Source organism: Oppia nitens, unplaced genomic scaffold, assembly GCF_028296485.1.
Source record: "Oppia nitens isolate AA-2021 unplaced genomic scaffold, nextdenovo-longstitch-racon4-pilon3 scaffold2_pilon_pilon_pilon, whole genome shotgun sequence".
Taxonomy (NCBI): Eukaryota; Metazoa; Arthropoda; class Arachnida; order Sarcoptiformes; family Oppiidae; genus Oppia; species Oppia nitens.
The window spans coordinates 9,641,462-9,662,969 of record NW_026533210.1 but is presented as its reverse complement, the minus strand read 5'-3'; the positions used below and the strand labels follow the sequence as shown (position 1 = coordinate 9,662,969).

The 21,508-nt window shown below is 29.7% G+C and overlaps 2 protein-coding genes across 2 annotated transcripts; both read left to right on the top strand.

The window, feature by feature from the left end:
* Positions 1-2,331: 2,331 nt before the first annotated feature.
* On the top strand, positions 2,332-11,878 carry LOC128955426 (protein lap4-like). The gene is made up of 11 exons (XM_054301095.1): positions 2,332-3,004; positions 3,085-3,281; positions 3,404-4,326; positions 5,025-7,142; positions 7,209-7,462; positions 7,540-7,597; positions 7,676-7,728; positions 7,824-8,003; positions 8,513-9,319; positions 10,603-11,608; positions 11,675-11,878. Exons 1-11 carry the CDS (start codon positions 2,843-2,845, stop codon positions 11,722-11,724), a joined length of 5,808 nt encoding a protein of 1,935 aa, XP_054157070.1. The 5' UTR covers positions 2,332-2,842; the 3' UTR covers positions 11,725-11,878.
* A 1,327-nt stretch (positions 11,879-13,205) lies between these two features.
* On the top strand, positions 13,206-15,998 carry LOC128955429 (bromodomain and WD repeat-containing protein 1-like). The gene is made up of 8 exons (XM_054301100.1): positions 13,206-13,376; positions 13,480-13,611; positions 13,712-13,967; positions 14,046-14,547; positions 14,630-14,751; positions 14,829-15,103; positions 15,171-15,551; positions 15,616-15,998. Exons 1-8 carry the CDS (start codon positions 13,365-13,367, stop codon positions 15,898-15,900), a joined length of 1,965 nt encoding a protein of 654 aa, XP_054157075.1. The 5' UTR covers positions 13,206-13,364; the 3' UTR covers positions 15,901-15,998.
* The last annotated feature ends 5,510 nt before the right edge of the window (positions 15,999-21,508 follow it).

Here is a 21,508-nt window from a genome sequence, read left to right as displayed (position 1 = left end):
AAAATTAATTTGCGTGACCCTGCCCTTTTTAATAAATTAAATGTGAGTCTATTATTATTTATGTTATTTTTTATTATTATATTATTATTAATAAATGTCATTCAATTTATTTTATGTTATAGATTTTTATAGTATTTTGGATCATTTAAATTATAATTTATTAAGTAATTTAATTAATTAATTAATTAAAATATAACCCGAAAATATTCTACAGTATATTACAGTAAAATTTTATATAAATTATATTAAAGTTTATTATTATTATTATTATTACGATTAACTAAAACCTCATAAAAACTAAATGTTATTTATTTATTTATTTTTATATACTGTATTTATTCACTGTATTAAAATTGATAGTTATTATTGCCCAACATTACCTTGTATATAAAATGTGCCATAAAATTTTTATTTATTTAAATAAAAAAAAATAAATATTTTTTAACGATATATCATCGCTATTAAAATACAGCGCCTGTACATTATATGCAAATTTCCATAAACACACACACACACACATACAAATACACATACATAAATACACACATACACATATATACATACATACATACACACACATACACACACATACACACATACATACACCTACACACATATATATACACATATACACATACATGTATATACACATACATACATACACACATACATAGACTAATCAAACAAACAATGAAAACTTTTTATTGTTTTTATTTAGTTTCGCTAAATTGAATGCTAAAAAAATGCTTAATTGATTTAAATTACATTTTAACTCTTCAATTATTATAAAATTGTTTTTTTTATTGCATATATTAAGTATTGTAACATTTCCTTATGAGTGTATATATACTACAGTATATAGTAATTAACTTATTATAATTATTTATTATTATTTTTATCATTAAAAATTGATTTAATACATTAAATTAGACAGTTTTAGGCATTTTTAATATTTGTAATATTTATGGGTTAAAAATGTTTGTGTATTTTTCCATTCAAATAAATAATACTGAATATAATAAAAATATGATTATCCAAGGTTATTATTGCACAGTATATCATATAACAAATTATTAATAAATAAATAATAATATTAAAGTTATTTATTATAATAATATTTTTTTTAACAAATATTTATACAATATTGACACGCTTGTCAATAATTTTTTATTTATACATTTACATTGTATTACTAATTTAGCTAAATTACTTTAATACAGTATATTATTATAATGCTAAACAAATATGGATATAATGATATTATTATTATAAATTTAGTATTGTTAATTTTTAAAAAAAATATATAGTTAATGAAATTTTTTAGCTTGGTCATATATATATTCAAAATTAATCAATCAATTTGCACATAAAATTAATATATATATATATATATATATATATATATATATATAATGTATATATTGCATTCAATACAGTGTTTATAATAAATATATTGAATATTTATCTATTTATTTCGATACGAGAAAAAATATATATTAAGAATAAAAATTAATAATAATTAAAAAAAATTGTTAAATAAATAAATATTTGGTTTACATATATATATATTAAAAAAATATTGTACAGTATATTGTAAGCCAAGGATATAATACAAGTGTTTTTTATAATATAAAAAAAAGTGTTTTAAAAAACATTTAAAAAACTAATAAATACTTTTTTTTTTAAATATTACTTATTATGTGTTTGTTATACACAGTGTCTATTAGCGGGCGATAAAATTCAACGATAAAATACCACAGTTTGTATAGATTGTGGACACAAGAGGCCAGTAGTGTGTGTGTGTGTATGGGGACAGTCGTGTTATTTGGGGAGTGTATGTGTGTATGTGTGTGTGTCTGTCTGTGTATATTGTGTTTAGTGTTTGGGAGTAATACTGTAATAAATTTTTATACATTAAAAGCAAGTAATACTCCATTAATAATATAAAATATTAATACATTAAATATTTAGTGTACTGTATATCTACTGGAAATGTATTATAAAAAATAAATTTTTTTTTATTTAATAATGATTTATATTTATAACTAATACAGTACTCTGTTATTGAAGTTATTATTATTATTGAATTAATAGTTAATTATATTAATAATAATACATATAATAGGATATAAATGTTATACTGTTTTTTTTTGTTGATAGTATTATATATATTACAGTTAAAAACTAAAGTAGTTTAGTATTAAAAATAAAACTATGAATTAATAATTAATAAAAAAAAAATTATTATTATTTTAGAAAATAATTTAATAAAATGTTGTTTTTCTCAATAATACTAATAATTAATTAATTAAATTAATAAAACTGTTGTGTTGTGTTTAAGTGTTTGATGGCCTCAATTGACCATCAATTTTACGGATCAGATCAGTATAGTTGTCGTCATTGTCAACATCGACAACAACATCGACATCGACACCAACAACGACAACACAATCGGAAGATATAATAATAATAATTAAAATAATAATAATATCAATCATTATTGTTGTTGTTGTGACCAACTGTTGAATATCATAGTTGTCTGTCATCTTTGTTGTTGTTGTTGTTATTGATATCCATTTACTACTTCATTATCATCGACGACAACAACCACTACCACCACTACTATCGAGTGAATTGTCTGTAATCAAGATGTGATATAACACCGATCGCGAAGACAACGACGACAACGACAACAACATCAGCCCAGAAGACTGTCTGAAGACATTACATCACACAGACATTGATTGTCGCCATTGAATTTGATCCTTAAGTTTCATCTTCATTGACATCTCTGAAGACAAGACAAAACTAAAGACTATATAAGAAGAGACTTATAATAATAATGTTTAAATGTATTCCACTGTTTCGTGGATGCAATCGACAGATTGATTACATCGACAAACGACACTGCAGTCTACCGAATATACCCGACGATGTCCTCCGATATAGTCGGACACTGGAGGAACTGTTTCTCGATGCCAACCATATCCGCGAGTTGCCTAAAGTTAGTGTCAATTGTTTGGCAATTTGTTGTCATTTATATAACATTTTTTTTCTATCTATCTATCTGTCTGTCTCTTTCAGGGCTTATTTCGGCTGACAAGACTGCGTCGGTTATCACTATCGGACAACGAAATTGGCCGATTGCCGCCCGACATTGCCAACCTTATCAATCTGGTTGAAATAGATGTGAGCAAAAATGATATACCCGAAATTCCCGAACAGATCAGACACATCAAATACTTGCAAATCGCCGACTTTAGCTCCAATCCGTTGCAAATGTAAGGCCAATCACCGATATATTGACCACCAATTTCCAATGGGCGACAAATCTACTGCCAATTACTGTTTGTTTACTAATATATATATTTATATGTTTTGTTTTATTGTTACACCGAAACAGATTACCCAACGGTTTTACACAACTTCGATGTCTAACATCATTGGCATTGAACGACATATCTCTTCAACAGTTGCCCAACGATTTCGGTTCGCTAAACAATTTAGAATCACTGGAACTTCGCGAAAATTTATTGAAAACATTACCGCCGAGCGTATCGTTTCTGGTTAAACTCGAACGCCTGGATCTCGGTTCTAACGATATCGAAGAACTGCCCGAAGTTATCGGCCAATTACCTAAACTTCAGGAACTATGGCTCGACTGTAACGAATTGAGTACTTTACCGAAAGAGATCGGCCAACTCAGACGCCTAACCTGTCTGGATGTTAGCGAAAATCGTTTAGAATATCTGCCCGAAGAGATTGCCGGCTTAGAAAGTCTAACAGATATGCATTTATCGCAAAACTGTTTGGAAACATTACCCGACGGTATTGGCCAGCTATCGAAATTGTTGATATTGAAAGTGGACCAGAATCGTCTACTATCGTTGAATCCGACAATTGGCGGCTGTTCATCAATGCAAGAGCTTATACTAACCGAAAATTTATTAACCGAATTGCCGCCGACTATCGGCAATTTGGTTCATATGACCAACTTTAATGTCGACCGAAATCAATTGAAAGAATTGCCCCAACAGATCGGCAATCTGACCAAATTGGGTGTACTATCGATGCGCGACAATACTATTGGCTCACTGCCCGTCGAAATGGGTCAACTAAGGGAGCTTCGGGTACTTGATGTTTCAGGCAATCGACTCAATCATTTGCCGTATACTATAACTGCCTTAAATCTCAAGGCTTTGTGGTTGGCCGAGAATCAGTCGCAACCGTTACTAAAATTTCAGACCGATTACGATGAGGAAAGTCGTATGAAAGTGTTGACCTGTTTTCTGTTACCGCAACAGGAATACAATCCCGAATGTTTAGGTATTTCCCGATAATCTGTTTGTTGTATATCTTGTAATCTATCTATATATCTTATAATTTGATATTAATGGTTATAACTGTTATTTATATATATTATTTATATAATATTTTTAGTATTTAAATATTTTTTGTAGCCATAAATATTATTTACACTAAAAATATTATATAAATGACTAATTTTTATATATAAATAGTCGATATATATATTTATATAGTGTATATGATTGCATTTTTATTGATAACAAAATATGCAATAATTTACCTTATAAACTAACCTTGAAATTTTTATTATTAATTACCGATATGTATAAACAGATAACTATGCAATGATAGAGTGAGGAAAATGTGTGTTAAGTAATAGTTAAATATTTTTAGTTATAAGTGTTTTATTTACTTTTATCATCAATTATTTTATTTTTTTTATCATTTTGTTATAGAAATTACGGTATTTTTATTATACATGTTTATCATATTATTGTAGTTTTTGTTTGTAAAAAAATAATTATTTTAGTTATTGACTTTGATTTATATGACTTTTACAATGAATGACTAAATAGATTTTTTTTCGCACATAATTATGAGCTTAAAAAATACGAAATATAATTTTTCTTTTCAATTAAACATTACTATCGGTAAATAAAAACTGTTTTTTTTTGCAAAAATAAATAATTTTTGTTTGTTTGTCTGTTTATTTGCAGAAAATTTTACCGATAATAGTCTGGAAAGGGCTAGCAGTATAAACTGGGATCAGCCGAGACAGTCGGCGGTAAAGTTTGCCGAAGCCAGCGATGATGAGGAAGAACGGGAACCGCATCGTAGGCCTGTTATCAATACGGCAGTAGCGGATCAATTGAATTTTGTCCGACACGACACCCCTCATCCCAGAGAACTTAAGGCCAGACATCACAAGCTGTTCCAAAAGGATAGCAAAGATGATGATAATTATTACAATAATAATAATAAAGAGAATGTGACCGCAAATAATATAAATAGTAGTAATAATAATAATAGTAATAGTGTTGATAATAACAAATCCGTCCAATTGTCAAATCAACGCAATAGTACCGTATCGGTAGAATCGACCGAATCGTATGGATCGTCGGTAATTGTCAAAAGTGATAGCGAATTGGTCGCCGATGTCCAGGACATGGATATTAGTAGACGGGGTGGCGGCGGCGAAACCCAAGTGGACTCGAAATTGGCCAAAGCTAACGCCATCATCACATCATCGGAATCGGATAGTGAACAACAACAGTACGCCAATAACAACGATAAACGGGTCGGCTTTTCGGTATTTGACGCCAATGCCGATGATAATGATGTTGAAGACGATGAGGAAGAGGAGGACGAACAGGGAGATGGAGAGGTAGACGAAGAGGAAAAGGTTGAATGGCATAACAAACTGCACCGAAGGGATACACCGCATCATTTGAAGAATAAACGAATTCACAGTTCGAAGGATGAACAGCAACGGGTGGCGTCAATACTGGCCGAAGCCATGCAAAACAAATCAGCTAAAGAGCACAACAATTTGCAGCAAAGTCTGTCGCAGGGCGACGACAGTGTCGGCTCGGATCTGCAACGACCCGAATCGATAGTATCCAACTCGAGTAGCGGCGCCGCCGCCCTCAACAACACCGCTATGGAGTTTGTTCAGATGCAAATGCGTGTCCGGCGAACCAACGGCGGACTCGGACTGAGTATTGCCGGCGGTCTCGGTTCGTCGCCTTACAAGGGAGACGACGAAGGAATATTTGTATCGCGAATTACCGACGAAGGACCGGCTCATTTGGCCGGTTTGCGTGTCGGTGATAAAATACTATCGGTAAACGGTGTCGATTTTACCGAAATCGATCACTACGAAGCGGTTAACGCACTGAAAGCAGCGGGAATGGACTTTATTGTTGTAATAGTTAGGGAAGTGCCGGTTGTAGTGTCCGCGACGCCCGTCGGTGGAGGCAAACAGTATTCGAGTCGAAACAGCATCGGATCGAACGAATTATCATCAGTGCATCGGTCGTCACTGAAATCGCAATCATCAAACGTTTCGCCAATGAAACCCCCAATACATAATCATCAAAACGGTGACATTGGTTCGCCAACATCGGCCACTGGCAGCCCATCAATGTCAGCCTCTGTGCCACAAACACCTGATTTTGATTTGAAACGTCAAATCGTTTATACGACACTAATACGCGACCAGAACGGCCTGGGCTTTAGCATCGAAGGCGGCGTCGACGCTGCTCCCTATAAGGAGGGCAGCACTGGTATCTATATTGCTCGTATAGCCGAAGCTGGTGCCGCCGATCGTGACGGCAAACTATTGGTCGGCGATAAAGTGTTGTCCATCAACGGCATCGATGTCGAACACATGAAACACAATCAAGTGGTGGCAATGCTTACTGGTGTCGAACGCTTTGTTCGGCTAGTGATCCAACGCGACGGTGCGGATCCCGCTTTTGGTGACAAATCGCCAAAAGTATACGGAATGGCCCGACCATACACTGGACTCTATGCGTCATCTTATATGGCCAACAGGCCATCCTATACGGGTTCGTACAGACGGCCGACGTTGGGATCGGTAAGCAGTTTGGTTGGTGTAGACGATGCCAAATCGGCACCGGTAACACCGACGGCCAGCTATTCGCCGGCAACGCGGCCAACACATTCGATATATACAAAATTGCCGGGCCTACGCAATGAAACTCTAGGAGCTCAGTCGAGCTCTACCCTACCAAACAATCATACAATCAGTGCCTCAACAATAAATCCATCCCATATGTCCAAAAGTGCCTCATCTTTAGATAATACAAACGGTTTATTTTGTTTTATTGTTGTTTTAATTATTTACCGATAATAATGTTTATTTATATGACATACAGGTGCCAAACATGGGCTGATATCATCATCAATCAGCAGCGATCATAATCAAGAAACAACTGGTCCATTGTTAAGCGTTACAATTCAGAAGCCAGCAATTGTGTCCAAATTAGAAGACAGTCCATTAGAAGCACAATTCCCACCGGCGCCCACCACTGCGGGCGTATTCACCGAAGTCATCACCAAAACTACATACACGGAAAATATTGTAACCCGTGTTACCAACAATGCGCTAGCATTGCCACCGATTGAAGAAGTAATTTATTATTTAATTATTTAATTATTTATTATTATAATTGATTTGTTTTTAAAATTTTCTGTATCATCAACCAGTCTATAACACTTGTTAAATCTGAGGGACCACTGGGTCTCTCCATCATTGGAGGATCAGGTATGTCGATGATGATGATTAGGATGCGATGAGACCTACTAGTGATTATATATTTTTATTACATATATATATATATAGATCATCCGTGTCATCCGTTCGGTGAAAGCGAACCCGGAATTTTCGTATCGAAAGTAAGTGTTGATTTAAAATACCTCCCATTCCTCCCTATCCCTACCTTGATGTTGTAAATCGGTATTTATCGATTTGTTTTATATTGTTTATTTAGGTTTCTACCGATGGTATCGCTCACCGAAGCGGTAAAATACGAATTGGCGACCGACTTGTAGCTGTCAATGGCGTCGATATGACAAAAGCGACGTACGAAGAAGCAGCACAAGCTCTGAGAAGTCCATCAAAAGAGATAACATTAACCGTAAGACACGAGCCATTGCCTAACGGATGGAAGGTTTGCATTTGATTTTTGTTTTGTTTTTTTGTTTATAATTATATTTAACTATAATTGTTATCTAATTGATGTCTTCTACTATTAATTTTAATAAATTATTAATTGATTGAATGATTAAATTAACAATTTGTTGTCCCGATATTGTCCATATAATGACCTATTGCTGTCTAACTGCTAATATAATGATTGATTGACTTTTACTTTTCCCCTATACTTGTTGTGTACACTATATCTTCCTCTATGGTATCTGTTGTTAGTGTCGACCATTCATTGTTAGAGTAAGAAAAAGCATATTAACATTAAAATTAATTAATTTGTTTTTTTGTTTTGTTTAATTATCGGTAATTTTTATGTTTTTTTTTGTTTTTCATATTTTGTTTTTAAAATTATTATTATAATGAAATGTATTGATTATTTTTATTTATTTTTTTAAAAAATAATTCATTGATTTGCCTGTAATTTAACCATATTTTTGTATTTTTACTTAAAATTATTATTATTATTATTAGGAATTAATTATCCATAAGTTGCCGACGGAAAAGCTGGGAATGATTGTTAAGGGCGGCAGCGCTGGCCAACCGGGCAATCCATTCGATAAGGACGACCAGGGATTGTTTATCGCCCGAATCAATCCGAACGGTGCCGCTGCTCGCGATGGACGACTGAAACCCGGTATGAGAATCATCGAAGTAAACGATGTTTCGTTATTGGGCGCCACCCACCAAAAAGCTGTACAAGTGTTGCGCAATGTTGGCAACAGAATAATATTGTTGGTCTGCGACGGCTACGATTCGGCCGAGTTGTCCGCCACCACTAACCGAAAATCCCCGCCCGAAGTACCAACGCCTACATCACCGAGAAGTTTTCAATCACCGTTCGGTGGTTCGCCCGATAAAGATCTCGATGACGATGTATTTGCTTCGCCGCCGTTTACCATCAAGACATTGTCCGATAATAGATTGACTAATAATAATAACTTCGTAACGACTGAAAAATTATTAACCAAAGCTAAAGAAACCATTAATGAACAGAAAAGTCAATCGTCTTCGTCGTCATCGTTGCTGAAGAATACCAATGTTATCACAAACAGCAGTGGCGTCGATGAGTTGGCCACAACAATAGACAACGATAAGAATGTCAACCAAAGGGTCATCGAAGTGGTCAAAGCAGCGGAACAGTTGTCTAAACAGGCGTCCAATACGAGCAGTGCAACCAAAGAGCAAAAAACCACAACTGTTATCATGAAGAAGCATAACGTAAACACTGGATCCAACACCACTACTACTAATGTTACCGCCACTCAGCCCACTGTTACGGTATGTATTTGAAACTTATATAAAATCTAATTATAATTTTTTATTTTATATATTAATCAAACATTTTTGTCTATTATTTATTTAATTATTAGAATTAAACTATTTTTTATTTCTCTCTTAAATCACTTTCTCTCTCTCCCCCCTCTCTCTCTCTCTGTTTGTTTCAATATATATATAGCGATGATATTCAAAGACATTACACAAATCTATGTGTCTATTATTATAAAGAAATCAAAGCACTCAATGACTATAAATGTTGTGTAAAAAATAATAATTGTTTTTATCTTTATATTTTAATCTAAACAAAAATTAATTAATACTTAATAACAAATTTTTTGAATGTGCTTTTTATCTCAATGTTACTCTCAAAAAAAAAATAATATCATTGTTTTGTTTGAAAATCCACTTTAAACAACAACAACAAAAATTGATACATATAATTATATTAATTATATATCTATCTATATATATATATTTAAATTATCTTATAATAGCAATTAAATTATTTATTTTTTCAAATTATCAAAAACAAAACAAAATCACTTATCAAACAAACAATAACTACTTCTAACTTTTCAAAAAACTTCAAAAAAGCATTTTTCTAACCAAAAAATAAAAATCAATTCAAATAAAAAAAACAATTTAATTGATTTATTTAAAATTATCGGTAATTTATATTATGATCAATTGGTATATATATATATAAATGGTTATATAATATAAATATTTTTTAACATTATCATTAATTTAAAATGTTTGCTAATTTTTTGTTGATGTTATTGTTTTAAAAAAATGCATTATGAATCAAATAATATTATTTGCTTGTTTTTTTGGCTGCAATTTAATACATCAATCTAACTGTTTGTGTGAAAGTTTAGTTAAAATTTAATATTTTTAATTAACTTTACATCCCGTCAAAATTGTATACCCGATAATATACAGTATATGCACACAAAAATTGTTTATAAAAAATTAAATAAATAATAATTTGATTCCCACACCAATCGGTTATATAATAAATATAATTATTAAAAATATATATATATTTTAATTTGCTCTCACACTTACTTATGCTATACTATAAAGATATGCAAATTTGTTTTTGCTATTAATTTATTAAATTATGTTTTTTCAATTGCTTTTAATATTAATTGTTTCAGTTGTATTGATTTTATTTATATTTTTATTAGTTACTAGTGTTATGTTTTTGTTTTCTGAATGAATGAATGAAATAATTAACAAAAAAAAATAATTTAATTTACATATCTATATAACTGGATTAGTCTCCGTTAATACCGATACGGGTTAACACTAAAAGCCCTACCAATCCTTCATCGCATGCCAGTACACCAGCACACAGTCCATCGACACCCCAATCCTCCCGTTCCCGATCATCGACACCCATACACAAAACGAGAACACCGTCGCCCATATTGAAGATATCTCCGAACAAAGGTTGGAATACATCATCGGTGGACAGTAACGACATGAGTCCGATGTTGGATCCGTATCAGACGTCCAAACTACCCGGTGCTAAGCCACCGAAACCGGACAAACCGCCAAAACCGCGTAATTTGGCCGCACTTTCATCGTCAGTTCAGACAAAGAACAGCGAATCGCCCGAATGGTTGTCGTTCAGCGAAAAGAAGCGCCGTTTCGAACAGGGATTGAATCAGACGACGACAACGGGCGGCGAAACCGATGGCCAACAAAAAGTTATCGAACGATCGGAGTCGTCGTATAGCGAAAGCAAACGATTCAGTTATTTGTCTGCCGATGAACTCGAAAGACTTCGCGAAGAAGAGACGAAAAAGTTGGCCACACTTTCTGAGGAACAAATAAAATCGTTGATTACAATGACAGGCGATGACGACGACGACGATGATGACGATGATAGTGAAGAACTGATCGACAATTTTGTCTCAGAACAGATCAATGAGTCGATCGTTGATTTGGATAATCAACGAGTGTTTCGGACAGCAAAGTCAGAGCGCCGTTATATCGAACGTCTGAAAAAAGGTGGTTTCGATTTGGAGGCCGAACTCGAGGCACAACTGAAAGATATGACACCAAATCAGAGACGAGCGTTGGAAGCGGAGAAGAGAGCACTTTGGCGACAACAGAGACTAAAGTCCATCGAAGACGAAGCCATGAGAGCTCAGATGGCGTTGAAAGTGAAAGAAATGAGCGAACAGTTGGAGTCGTCGACCAGAGAGACGACGACGACAACAACAACACAATCGTCGGTTTCACCTAAAGTTCGGGTCATCGATATTGATGTCATCAGAGGTAAGACTTTTATTTTTGGTGATAATTATAATAAATTAATTTTGTTTTTTTTTGTTGATTAAAAAGAAAATTCAGACACAGATAGCAGTGATAGTGATGATGATGACCAACACTGACAACCAAAATGGTGGGACTCTTTCTCTTCAAAAAGAAAATAAACAAATTGTGAAAAAGTTTTTTTTAAAAACAACAAATTTCACTAATTATTTTTATTTAAACAAAAAAAATATTTATATAAATAGCTATAAATATATTTACGAATCTATTTGAAAACCGTATTTATGAAAACAATTCAATTATTTTTAATCATTTATTTTTCGTTTATATTTTTTTTAAAGCACTACTTAACTATCAGATAAAAAAATATGTTTTAATTTTTAGTAATATTTTTTTAGTAATTTTTCAAACTTTACATTAGATTTTTGTTTTGCTAAATAATTATAATGTTTGTCAAAAATCAATCAAAAAACAAATAATTAAGCTATCATTTGACTATATTATAATTATTACATTTAATACTATACTATTAGTGCAGCATTTGTTTAATTTGCAGCTTTTTTAATAATTTTTAAAATCTATATTATTTATAAATGTTTTATTATTATTTTTTAGTATTTTTTGGTGCATTTTTAATACTACACATATTATATATAAATATAATTTACACACATTTTAGTTTCATTTTAAAAATTGTGAATTTTATTTTTTTAGACACTATTATTATTATTATTGCACTTATTATTATTATTATTAATTATAAAAAAAATATTGCATTAATTTATATGTAAAATGTTGAACCAAAAAAAACTAAATCAAAATAACTTTTATTTTCAATTAAAAATATATATTTTATGTAGACATACGATACATAAATATATGTTTTTTTAAAAAAATAATAATAAAAGTTTTTTAGTGAATGATATTAAAATTATATTGTAATTAAATTTTAAAAATTTCTATAATAACATATATATATATTTAAAAAAATATGCCTTAATTATTACATTATAATTATTAAGATACAAAAAAAAATTATTGCTGTGATTTTCAACAAACAAATTAATAGATTAGTAATAATAATGACAATAAAAATTATTTATAATTTATTTGAAATTATTGGCAATTTTTTTTTAATTATTATTATTTGTTTTATTTTATGAATTTAAAAAAATTTAGCATGCTTATTTTTTAGATTTTTTGTTATTTTTAATTAAATACTGCACTTTCCCGACTGCAGTACAGGACAGGACCAGGAGTTTATTATTGCATTAAATATAATAAACTCAAAATTAAAAACTACTACTACTATTGGTATTTAAATATTAATTAAAAAAAAATTAACAAATTTTTATTAATACTGTAATAAATATGTTGAATATATACAAACAAACCAAAACTCAAACACACACAATGAGAAGCCATTTGACAGTCAAATAGAAAACAATGGAATATCTGTGTAAAACTCAATGCAAACTACTGGTGTGTTTTACACGTGATTTGTGTCAAAAAAAAACAAATTGACGGCAAATACTACTGTATTATAATGTTTTTGTTTTGTTTATATAAATAGTTGTATTGAATAATAATAATAATAATAAAAACCAAAACACATTGCGTTTTGATTGTTTGAATTGAATTGTTATTAATATTGTATTGTTTTCCACATAACTATCACCACAACAACTGATCCAACGATTCATTTACAACAACAACAACAACATCGACAACAATAACCAACACATGTCTTCAGCGGATAATGGTTTCAAACGTATTAAATCTATTCTTCCAGTTCTTGTGTTTTTTGTTTGTCCATCGAGTTGTCAATCAATCAATCAATTGATTTGTTTATTATTTTTATTATTGTCTATTAGGCGACCACTTCTTCTTCATCGTCATCATCAGCGGCGGTGAAGACAAACTATACGATTAAATTGAAACCTCTTTGGCATTCGTCTCAAGTCTACTGTCTTTGTTTTGACCGGTCGTCACGTTTTGTTTTTACGGTAATTATTTAATTAGTATTATTGATTACCGGCCGCTCCGATCCCAATCACCAATTGATCCAATCATTTGATTGAATTTTTCTCTTGTAATTGTCTGAAGGGCGGCGACGACGGACGAGTCAAAGTCTATTGCTGTCAAACGGATCGATTGGTCAGATGTTTGACCGACAACAGCAACAGCAGCGGTGGCAACGATGACGAGTACGCCGATGAAGTTGACGTACTCTGTCGGACAATAGATTGGGAAACGGATACCAACATCGAGGCCAAGTTCGAGACCGAATTGGCCCGATTTGCCATCTGTGACTTAGCAGTTAACTACGAGAATACATTGGTGGCCGCAGCCAAACATACGGGTCTGTTGTCGACTGTTTGTTGATATTTGTTTGTTTTGTGGCGCCAATTGACTGACTGTCACCTAATTTTTTCTTTAGGTTCAGTCTCGGTCTGGAGTCTCAAAACGTTTGACTTAATTGCCAAACTTGATGAACAAGTTTATCCCATTCGGTCCATACATTTTTCACCCGTTTCTATGGTCGTCAACAACGATCAGAATAAGAAGTATCTGATATCGACATCGGAAGACGGTTTCATCTATTTCTATGCCTACGACGACAAGTCATTGAAATTTACAGCCAAAGCTGTTCACCGGAAAACCCGATACGATAACGAACGGGCAGTGAATGTTTGTTGCGATTATTCAACGGGTGGCCTATTGTTGGCCGTTATTCACACGGCCGGCCATAACAGCGATGAGCCAGTGAGGCCGTCATCTAAGCTAACGAATTTGTTGGCCAAAAAATCTGTCCAATCGGTAATACGGGTATTCAGTTTGACTGACGAACAATTCGGAGCCAAAGAAGAGTGGAAATGTAGTCAACATAAGACACACTTGGATTGTGTTTATTCGCTACGGTTTTGTCACAACTCATTCCGGTAATTATTTAAGACTAATAATAATAATAACCGGTATTATCGGGTAATTCAATTTTTATTGATGTGTCACCATATAAACTAGGTTTGCCTGTACATGCGATCAGGACACCAATGCTTATGTCTGGAGCTTTGATAAAGCAAACAAAAAATGGGATTCAATTATACTCGACATCAATGCTAAGCAAAACAAAAAGAGTTTAAGAGGTTTGTTGTTGTAATTAATTAATTAATTAAATTTCTGGTAATTATAATAATTTTTATTTCTTCTATACTTCTTATAGGAAGTCCGAAACATCAGTTGACCGAAGAGTTGACATTTGTCGATGAACTGACGTTCAGCTGCGATGACCGCTATTTGTTAACTGATTTGACCGATTGTTCCATCAAAGTGTATGACTCGGAGTCCGGCGAACTGGTCCGACATTTCAATACTCAACATACGAACAAAATTTCGATTATTGAATGTCATCCGATTGTCGGACATATGTTTCTGACGGCAAGCTATGACTCGAATATCTTTATCTACGATATTCTTCAGGGAGTTGTTGTCAATCGGGTAATTAAAAAATAGAAAAAAATTTATTTAATTTTTTTATAATTATTAATTTTTATGTTTTTTTTAGTTTGACTGCTGTTTAGTTAGCAACCGATTGGACGGCAATACTGTCTTAACGAACGGCCAGTTGACTGAAATCCGTCCACTAATACTTCAGTGTTCGTTTAGTGCCGACGGCCAGACAATAGCAGCCGCCGATAATTTGGGTAACGTTACAGTGTTTACCGCTGACCGCCAGAAACGTATCATTTCATCGTTGGATCGATTGGAGGCAGAACTTCGACGAATTCATTCAGATAGTAGTGATATATATTGTGATAATAATTATAGCGATGTCGTCCTCACCACCGATGATATCACTATTTGTCGACAAAATGATAGCAATTTTTTGCGATCGCTGTTCGACTTTGAGTTGGATCTGCTTCACGGCATTGAAAAGCCATCGCCGGTAATGACTTCGAAGAAAAAATATTACTGAATTTTTTTTTAAGTAATTAATTGATTTATTACAGAATAAAACAAATGTTCAACAAAACAGTGATCACAGGAAAGCTGTTAAACACAAACCTCAAGATAGTAGTAGTAGTGTTGTTGTTGGCGTCAAAAGAAGTCTAAAATTTTATAACAACAACAACAATACCACCAAAACACCAAAAACTGATTCATCAAAGATGATGACAAATAATTTATCGCCAAAAAGGCTGAAGACATTGCACCACAAAAATTCACCAAAAGTTCAAAAAAATAATAACAACACTAATAATAATAATAATACTAAACGATTCACTAAACAGTGATAATCATAGCATAACATATCATTTGATTATTTTTCTTCTGATTTTTTTAATAATAATTCCTATTATTTAATTCATATGTAATTAATTGATAATTAATATTAGATTCACTTTTTTGTTGTTGTCGTTCATAAAGACATTCATAAACATTAAGTCCATTCATTAGCCGCTATTTAGTCATTGATGACATATATATGTTGTCATCAAATATCCACATAAATTGTTTGGTAATTATCAACAACAACAACAAAAAAAACAGATAATTAATTATTTTATCGACAATTGTTATAATTTATTTTTGTTTTGTTTACATTAGTTGATTGATTTGATTTATTTAATTAGTATCTGATATTTTTTTCAATTGTTTAAATAATTAATTACTGAAAAATTAAACAATGAATAAGTCTAACAAAAAAAAATCATTATAAACTTTACCAAACATTTAAATTAAATATTTTTTTGTGTGAAATTAGTTTTTTTTAGAAAAAAGTTTCCAAAAATTATTGAATTATTGAATTATTTTTGTTTTTCAACACTACTTAACAGTTATTAAATTTTATTAACGATACACTATCTCTCTCTTGAAAAAAGTTTAAAATTATTAATATTACTATTTTTTTGTTGTTAATTGTTATTTGATATTATTATTATTACTATTATTGTTAATTAAATTAAATAAACACATGTTTACATTACATTATAATTATTGATAATATATATATAATTCGTTGTTTCAATTGATAATAATATATCGATTCGATAATACATTTCTAAAAGCATTTATTTTTTCAATAAAAAAATTAATAAAATATTAATAACTAAAGTAATGTATTAATAAAAAAAAATTGAATTTAAATTATTTTAAATATATTAGTTACTGTAATTAAAACAACAACAAAAATTATTGGATATATTAAATACTAAATGTTAATACAGAATATTATTGAAATTAAAAAAATATTATTTATTTTTAAAATTAAATTTAATTTTTTATAATCAGTTGTCGAAAGACATAAAAATCTCGGGAAGAATGAGAAAACCGTCAAAAGACTCGTTCGAAACATATGTCAAGTAATAACAAAATATATATTTTTTTTTGTTTTGTTTGCAAATAAAATACAGTTTCGATAATAAAACAAAAATATTTTTTTAGTTATCAATCGATAGACTAATTAATTAATAGTGTATTGATTAATAATTTTTTATACTCTATTAAATAGTTGTTATAATAGTTGCTAAAAAACGTCAAATAGTTGTTAAAATAGTTATTTAAACTGTATTAAATAGTTGTATATAATTGCCAAAAAAGCCAAATAGTTATTGAAATAGTTATTTATTTTCTTATAAATATTTCAACTGATATATAATTCACTTGTTTTCAGCATATTTACAAAAATGATTTATATAAATAAATTAAATATTTCTATTGTTATACAAGTAATATGAGTTGATAACAGTTTACACATTTTATATAATTTATATAACTATTACTTTTTGTTTTTACATATATTTGTGCTTAATTTTACAATTTAATGCTTATATTTTTCAAAATAACTGAAATAGTTATTTATAAGTTTTTATAGTTGCTAACCTAACAAATAGTTATTTATAGTTATAATAAAATTTCGGAAATAGCGTCCACTGGTCAACTTCGGTGGACATACTAAGTCCCAGTTATAAGCGTTAAACCGACAAAATAATTTTTTTAGTTGGAAATCAAGACACTATTAATTAATTAATAATTATTTTAATGTTTTTCTAAATAATACTCTAATAATAATAATAATAATAATATTAATATTAATAGCATTCGAATTGTTTGTTTGATTTGTTTAACCATTGAATTGGATTCCATTTTTGTCAACAAATATATCATATGATATGATATAACACAACAAAACAACACACGAGTCATAACAACAACAACAACGACAACAATGACCACAACAAAGACAACGATATCAGTGATGGACAACAGTATTACCAATAAGTGTAATGTGTTGTTGAAAATCGATAACTTTGCCAATGAATTGCAAAACAAATGGATAAATAAGACAAGTTTTGAAAGTAATATATGTTTACCATTGGATCAGATAAATGGCAAATCAGTATTGAATGTCACAATGAAATCATTGGTCTATACTTATGGTTGAATCAGACATACGGACTATCGGTTTCTGTTGAATACAACACGTATATCGTCGACAAAGACAATCAAATGTATGGCAAACGAAGTATTATTCACATCTTAAGAATTCGAGAAGATAGAGGGCTGTGGTGTCCACAAGTTTATCGATAAACAAAAATTAATGGACAATAAGGAGCGACTGTTACCCAACAATGCCATCACTTTTGCCGTCGACATCACTGTACACAAGAAAAATGATTGCAATAGAAGTTTCAATTTTGGTAATCATTTGTTTGGTGTCCGCCATCTAAGCGACTGATTGTCGGCAAAAAACAACAAAGAGTTCTTCGCCACGAAGTTTGTTCTCAGCTCACAATCGGAAGTCTTCCGCAAAATGTTTCAAACAGATTGTTTGGAAAAGTTTACAAACAAAGTCATCATCGAAGACGTTGACAGCGATGTGTTTGATGTATTTCTTCAGTATCTATACACTGGAGAGTGCGACCAATTGGACAAATGGTTTAAGAAGTTGTTGATCGTCGCCGACAAGTACTTCGTCGCATCGCTAAAGACTATATGTCTTAATTGGTATTTCCTTCGAATCAATGGCGAGAATGCAATCGAAACATTGAAAGTCTTACAAGACTTTGGCGCCGATGAACGACTTACGGCAAAAACACGTGACTTTATTGCCAAAAATGTTGGACCAGTTTTGGGTAAACTAATGGAAAAACATTATGAAATTAATGCCAAATCTGTGTCAGAAATTAACAAATTGTTTGATAAAAGTGGATAAAAAAAATTATAATTTCAATTAACATTGTCTTAACATTACATTATCGATAATATAATATAAATATATATTAATATTTGCATTTATTTAAAAAGTTTTTTTGTTGTTGTCATTACTATCTCATAAATAATATTTATTTATTTATTATTTTAATAATTTTAAGTAGATTTTCATTTTAATATGTGATTAAAAAAATAATAATATATTTTTAGTTTATCAAAATTACAAATAAAATATATAATTATTTAATTTTACTTTCACTGTGTGTCTGTAATAAATTTTTAGTTTTTTTTTATAAATAGTTTTTAATTAATTGTCATTTTTATTGATACTAAATAAACTATTCATAAAAATCTTATTTATTTTATTAGTTTTTTTATTATGTATTTATATTGTAATAATTTTTTTGTTTGTTTAGTTTGACTGCTGTTTAGTTAGCAACCGATTGGACGGCAATACTGTCTTAACGAACGGCCAGTTGACTGAAATCCGTCCACTAATACTTCAGTGTTCGTTCAGTGCCGACGGCCAGACAATAGCAGCCGCCGATAATTTATGGAAACGTTGCAGTGTTTACCGCTGACCGCCAGAAACGTATCATTTCATCGTTGGATCGATTGGAGGCAGAACTTCGACGAATTCATTCAGATAGTAGTGATATATATTGTGATAATAATTATAGCGATGTCGTCCTCACCACCGATGATATCACTATTTGTCGACAAAATGATAGCAATTTTTTGCGATCGCTGTTCGACTTTGAGTTGGATCTGCTTCACGGCATTGAAAAGCCATCGCCGGTAATGACTTCGACGAAAAAATATTACTGAATTTTTTTAAAGTAATTAATTGATTTATTACAGAATAAAACAAATGTCAACAAAACAGTGATCACAGGAAAGCTCAACAATATTCAGTACATGTATTATTATATATTAATTAAAAAAATTTATTTAAATTATTTGAAATATATATTATTTTATTTATTAAAAATTATACATTTATTTATTTTAGTATATAGTTTAATATATATTCTATTATTATAATTATAAAGGATATTATAAAACCATAATATAATAATTGAAAATCTAATTGAAAATGATTAATTGTTAATTGATTAACAATATTATTATTGTTATTATTATTATTATCAAGTTTATCATTAACTAAACTTTTAGTATTTAATTTATTATTATTATTATTACTTTTAACAATATCCAAAAGTTTATAAAATCTAACCAAATATTTGTAATAATGATCAAAAAAGCCATAATTATAGAAAAATTTAAATCTGTAATGAATTAATATTATTACAAAATTAATATATTTTTTGCATTCTTAATATATTTAATAATATAAAACAAACTAATAAAATATAATTTTTTTTCATATTTACAATTTTAGTAAAATTTGTTTCAAATCATCTCTAAGATCTTTACGTATAATAAATCCTTTAAAATCTAATTTAATATCCAATGGTTTGATATCAATAAAATAGTTTCGATAATAATAATAAATGCCTTCAATATACTCAAGGCTACCAATTAGTATATTATTGTGATTTAATAATTGTTTTATTATTTTAAATTCAAAAAACTCGATATAACTAATCAATTCATAAGTATTATCTTGAATATCGGGAAAAAACTAAAAATTATATTTAAAAAAAACAATTTAACAAATATTATAATTAATAATTTTATTTAAATATAATAATACTAATATAAAATTATATTATTATTATTATTATTACTTGTTTTAAATAATTATGTTGAATTGATTTTTTAATAATTATAATTTTGTTATCAATTTGTCTATTATTAATAAATTGATTTAGATTTTCAATTTTATACAGTTTTTGCGATACAATTGCCGAATAAATATTATCATTAATATATTGAATCATTATAAACGCCATGAATAACATTAATGTAATAATTAATTTTAAATTATTATTATTAATTTTAGTACCTATTTATAAATATATATACAGTATATATATATATTGAAAAATTAATTTAAATATTTTTTTTCTATTTATTTATTTATTTTAGATAATACTTACATTTGCCTAATATTATTGCAACGTATAAGTAGATTGTATTACTAAATGAAAATTTTGTATTATTATTATTATTACTACTAATATTAGTTATGAATATTTTAAGCCAACTAATTAAAACAATGACTATAAATGTTAAAAACATTAGTAACCAAATATAATAATCAAATCCATTGATTATATCCCAAAATTTATTATTATTATTATTATTATCATATGATGGACAGTATAATATAGATATTAAATGACTGGACATAATTAATGAGTGATAGTCAACTACCTGGCTACGATCAATGTTATAGCCAAATGGATCCATTGTAAAATCAGCTAGCTAATTTTTTATTATTTAGTTTTAATTATTAAAAAAATAGTTATTAATAATAATAGCATTAATCAATAAAAAAATTATTACAATTAGAAAAATTATTAGTTTAAAAATAAATAAAAATAGTATTTAAAAAAAAAAATTATACAACAATTGGTTGCAAACCTTTTGCTTGAATAGTCCAATCATACCCATCCAACTACCGTTCCCTAAACGATAGCCACCACTGTTTTGATTTGCAATACTAATAGTGATACTAATAGTATTTATAAATAAATTAGTTTTTAATTTTTTTAAAAAAAA

Bases quoted from the DNA above. Each gene is read 5' to 3' on its own strand.
- LOC128955426 (XM_054301095.1), top strand. From the start codon at position 2,843: ATGTTTAAATGTATTCCACTGTTTCGTGGATGCAATCGACAGATTGAT. The intron at 3,282-3,403 runs GTAAGGCCAATC...ACACCGAAACAG, and splicing joins AGCTCCAATCCGTTGCAAAT to ATTACCCAACGGTTTTACAC. The intron at 11,609-11,674 runs GTAAGACTTTTA...TTGATTAAAAAG, and splicing joins CGATATTGATGTCATCAGAG to AAAATTCAGACACAGATAGC.
- LOC128955429 (XM_054301100.1), top strand. The intron at 13,968-14,045 runs GTCTGTTGTCGA...TTTTTTCTTTAG, and splicing joins GGCCGCAGCCAAACATACGG to GTTCAGTCTCGGTCTGGAGT. The intron at 15,104-15,170 runs GTAATTAAAAAA...TGTTTTTTTTAG, and splicing joins AGGGAGTTGTTGTCAATCGG to TTTGACTGCTGTTTAGTTAG.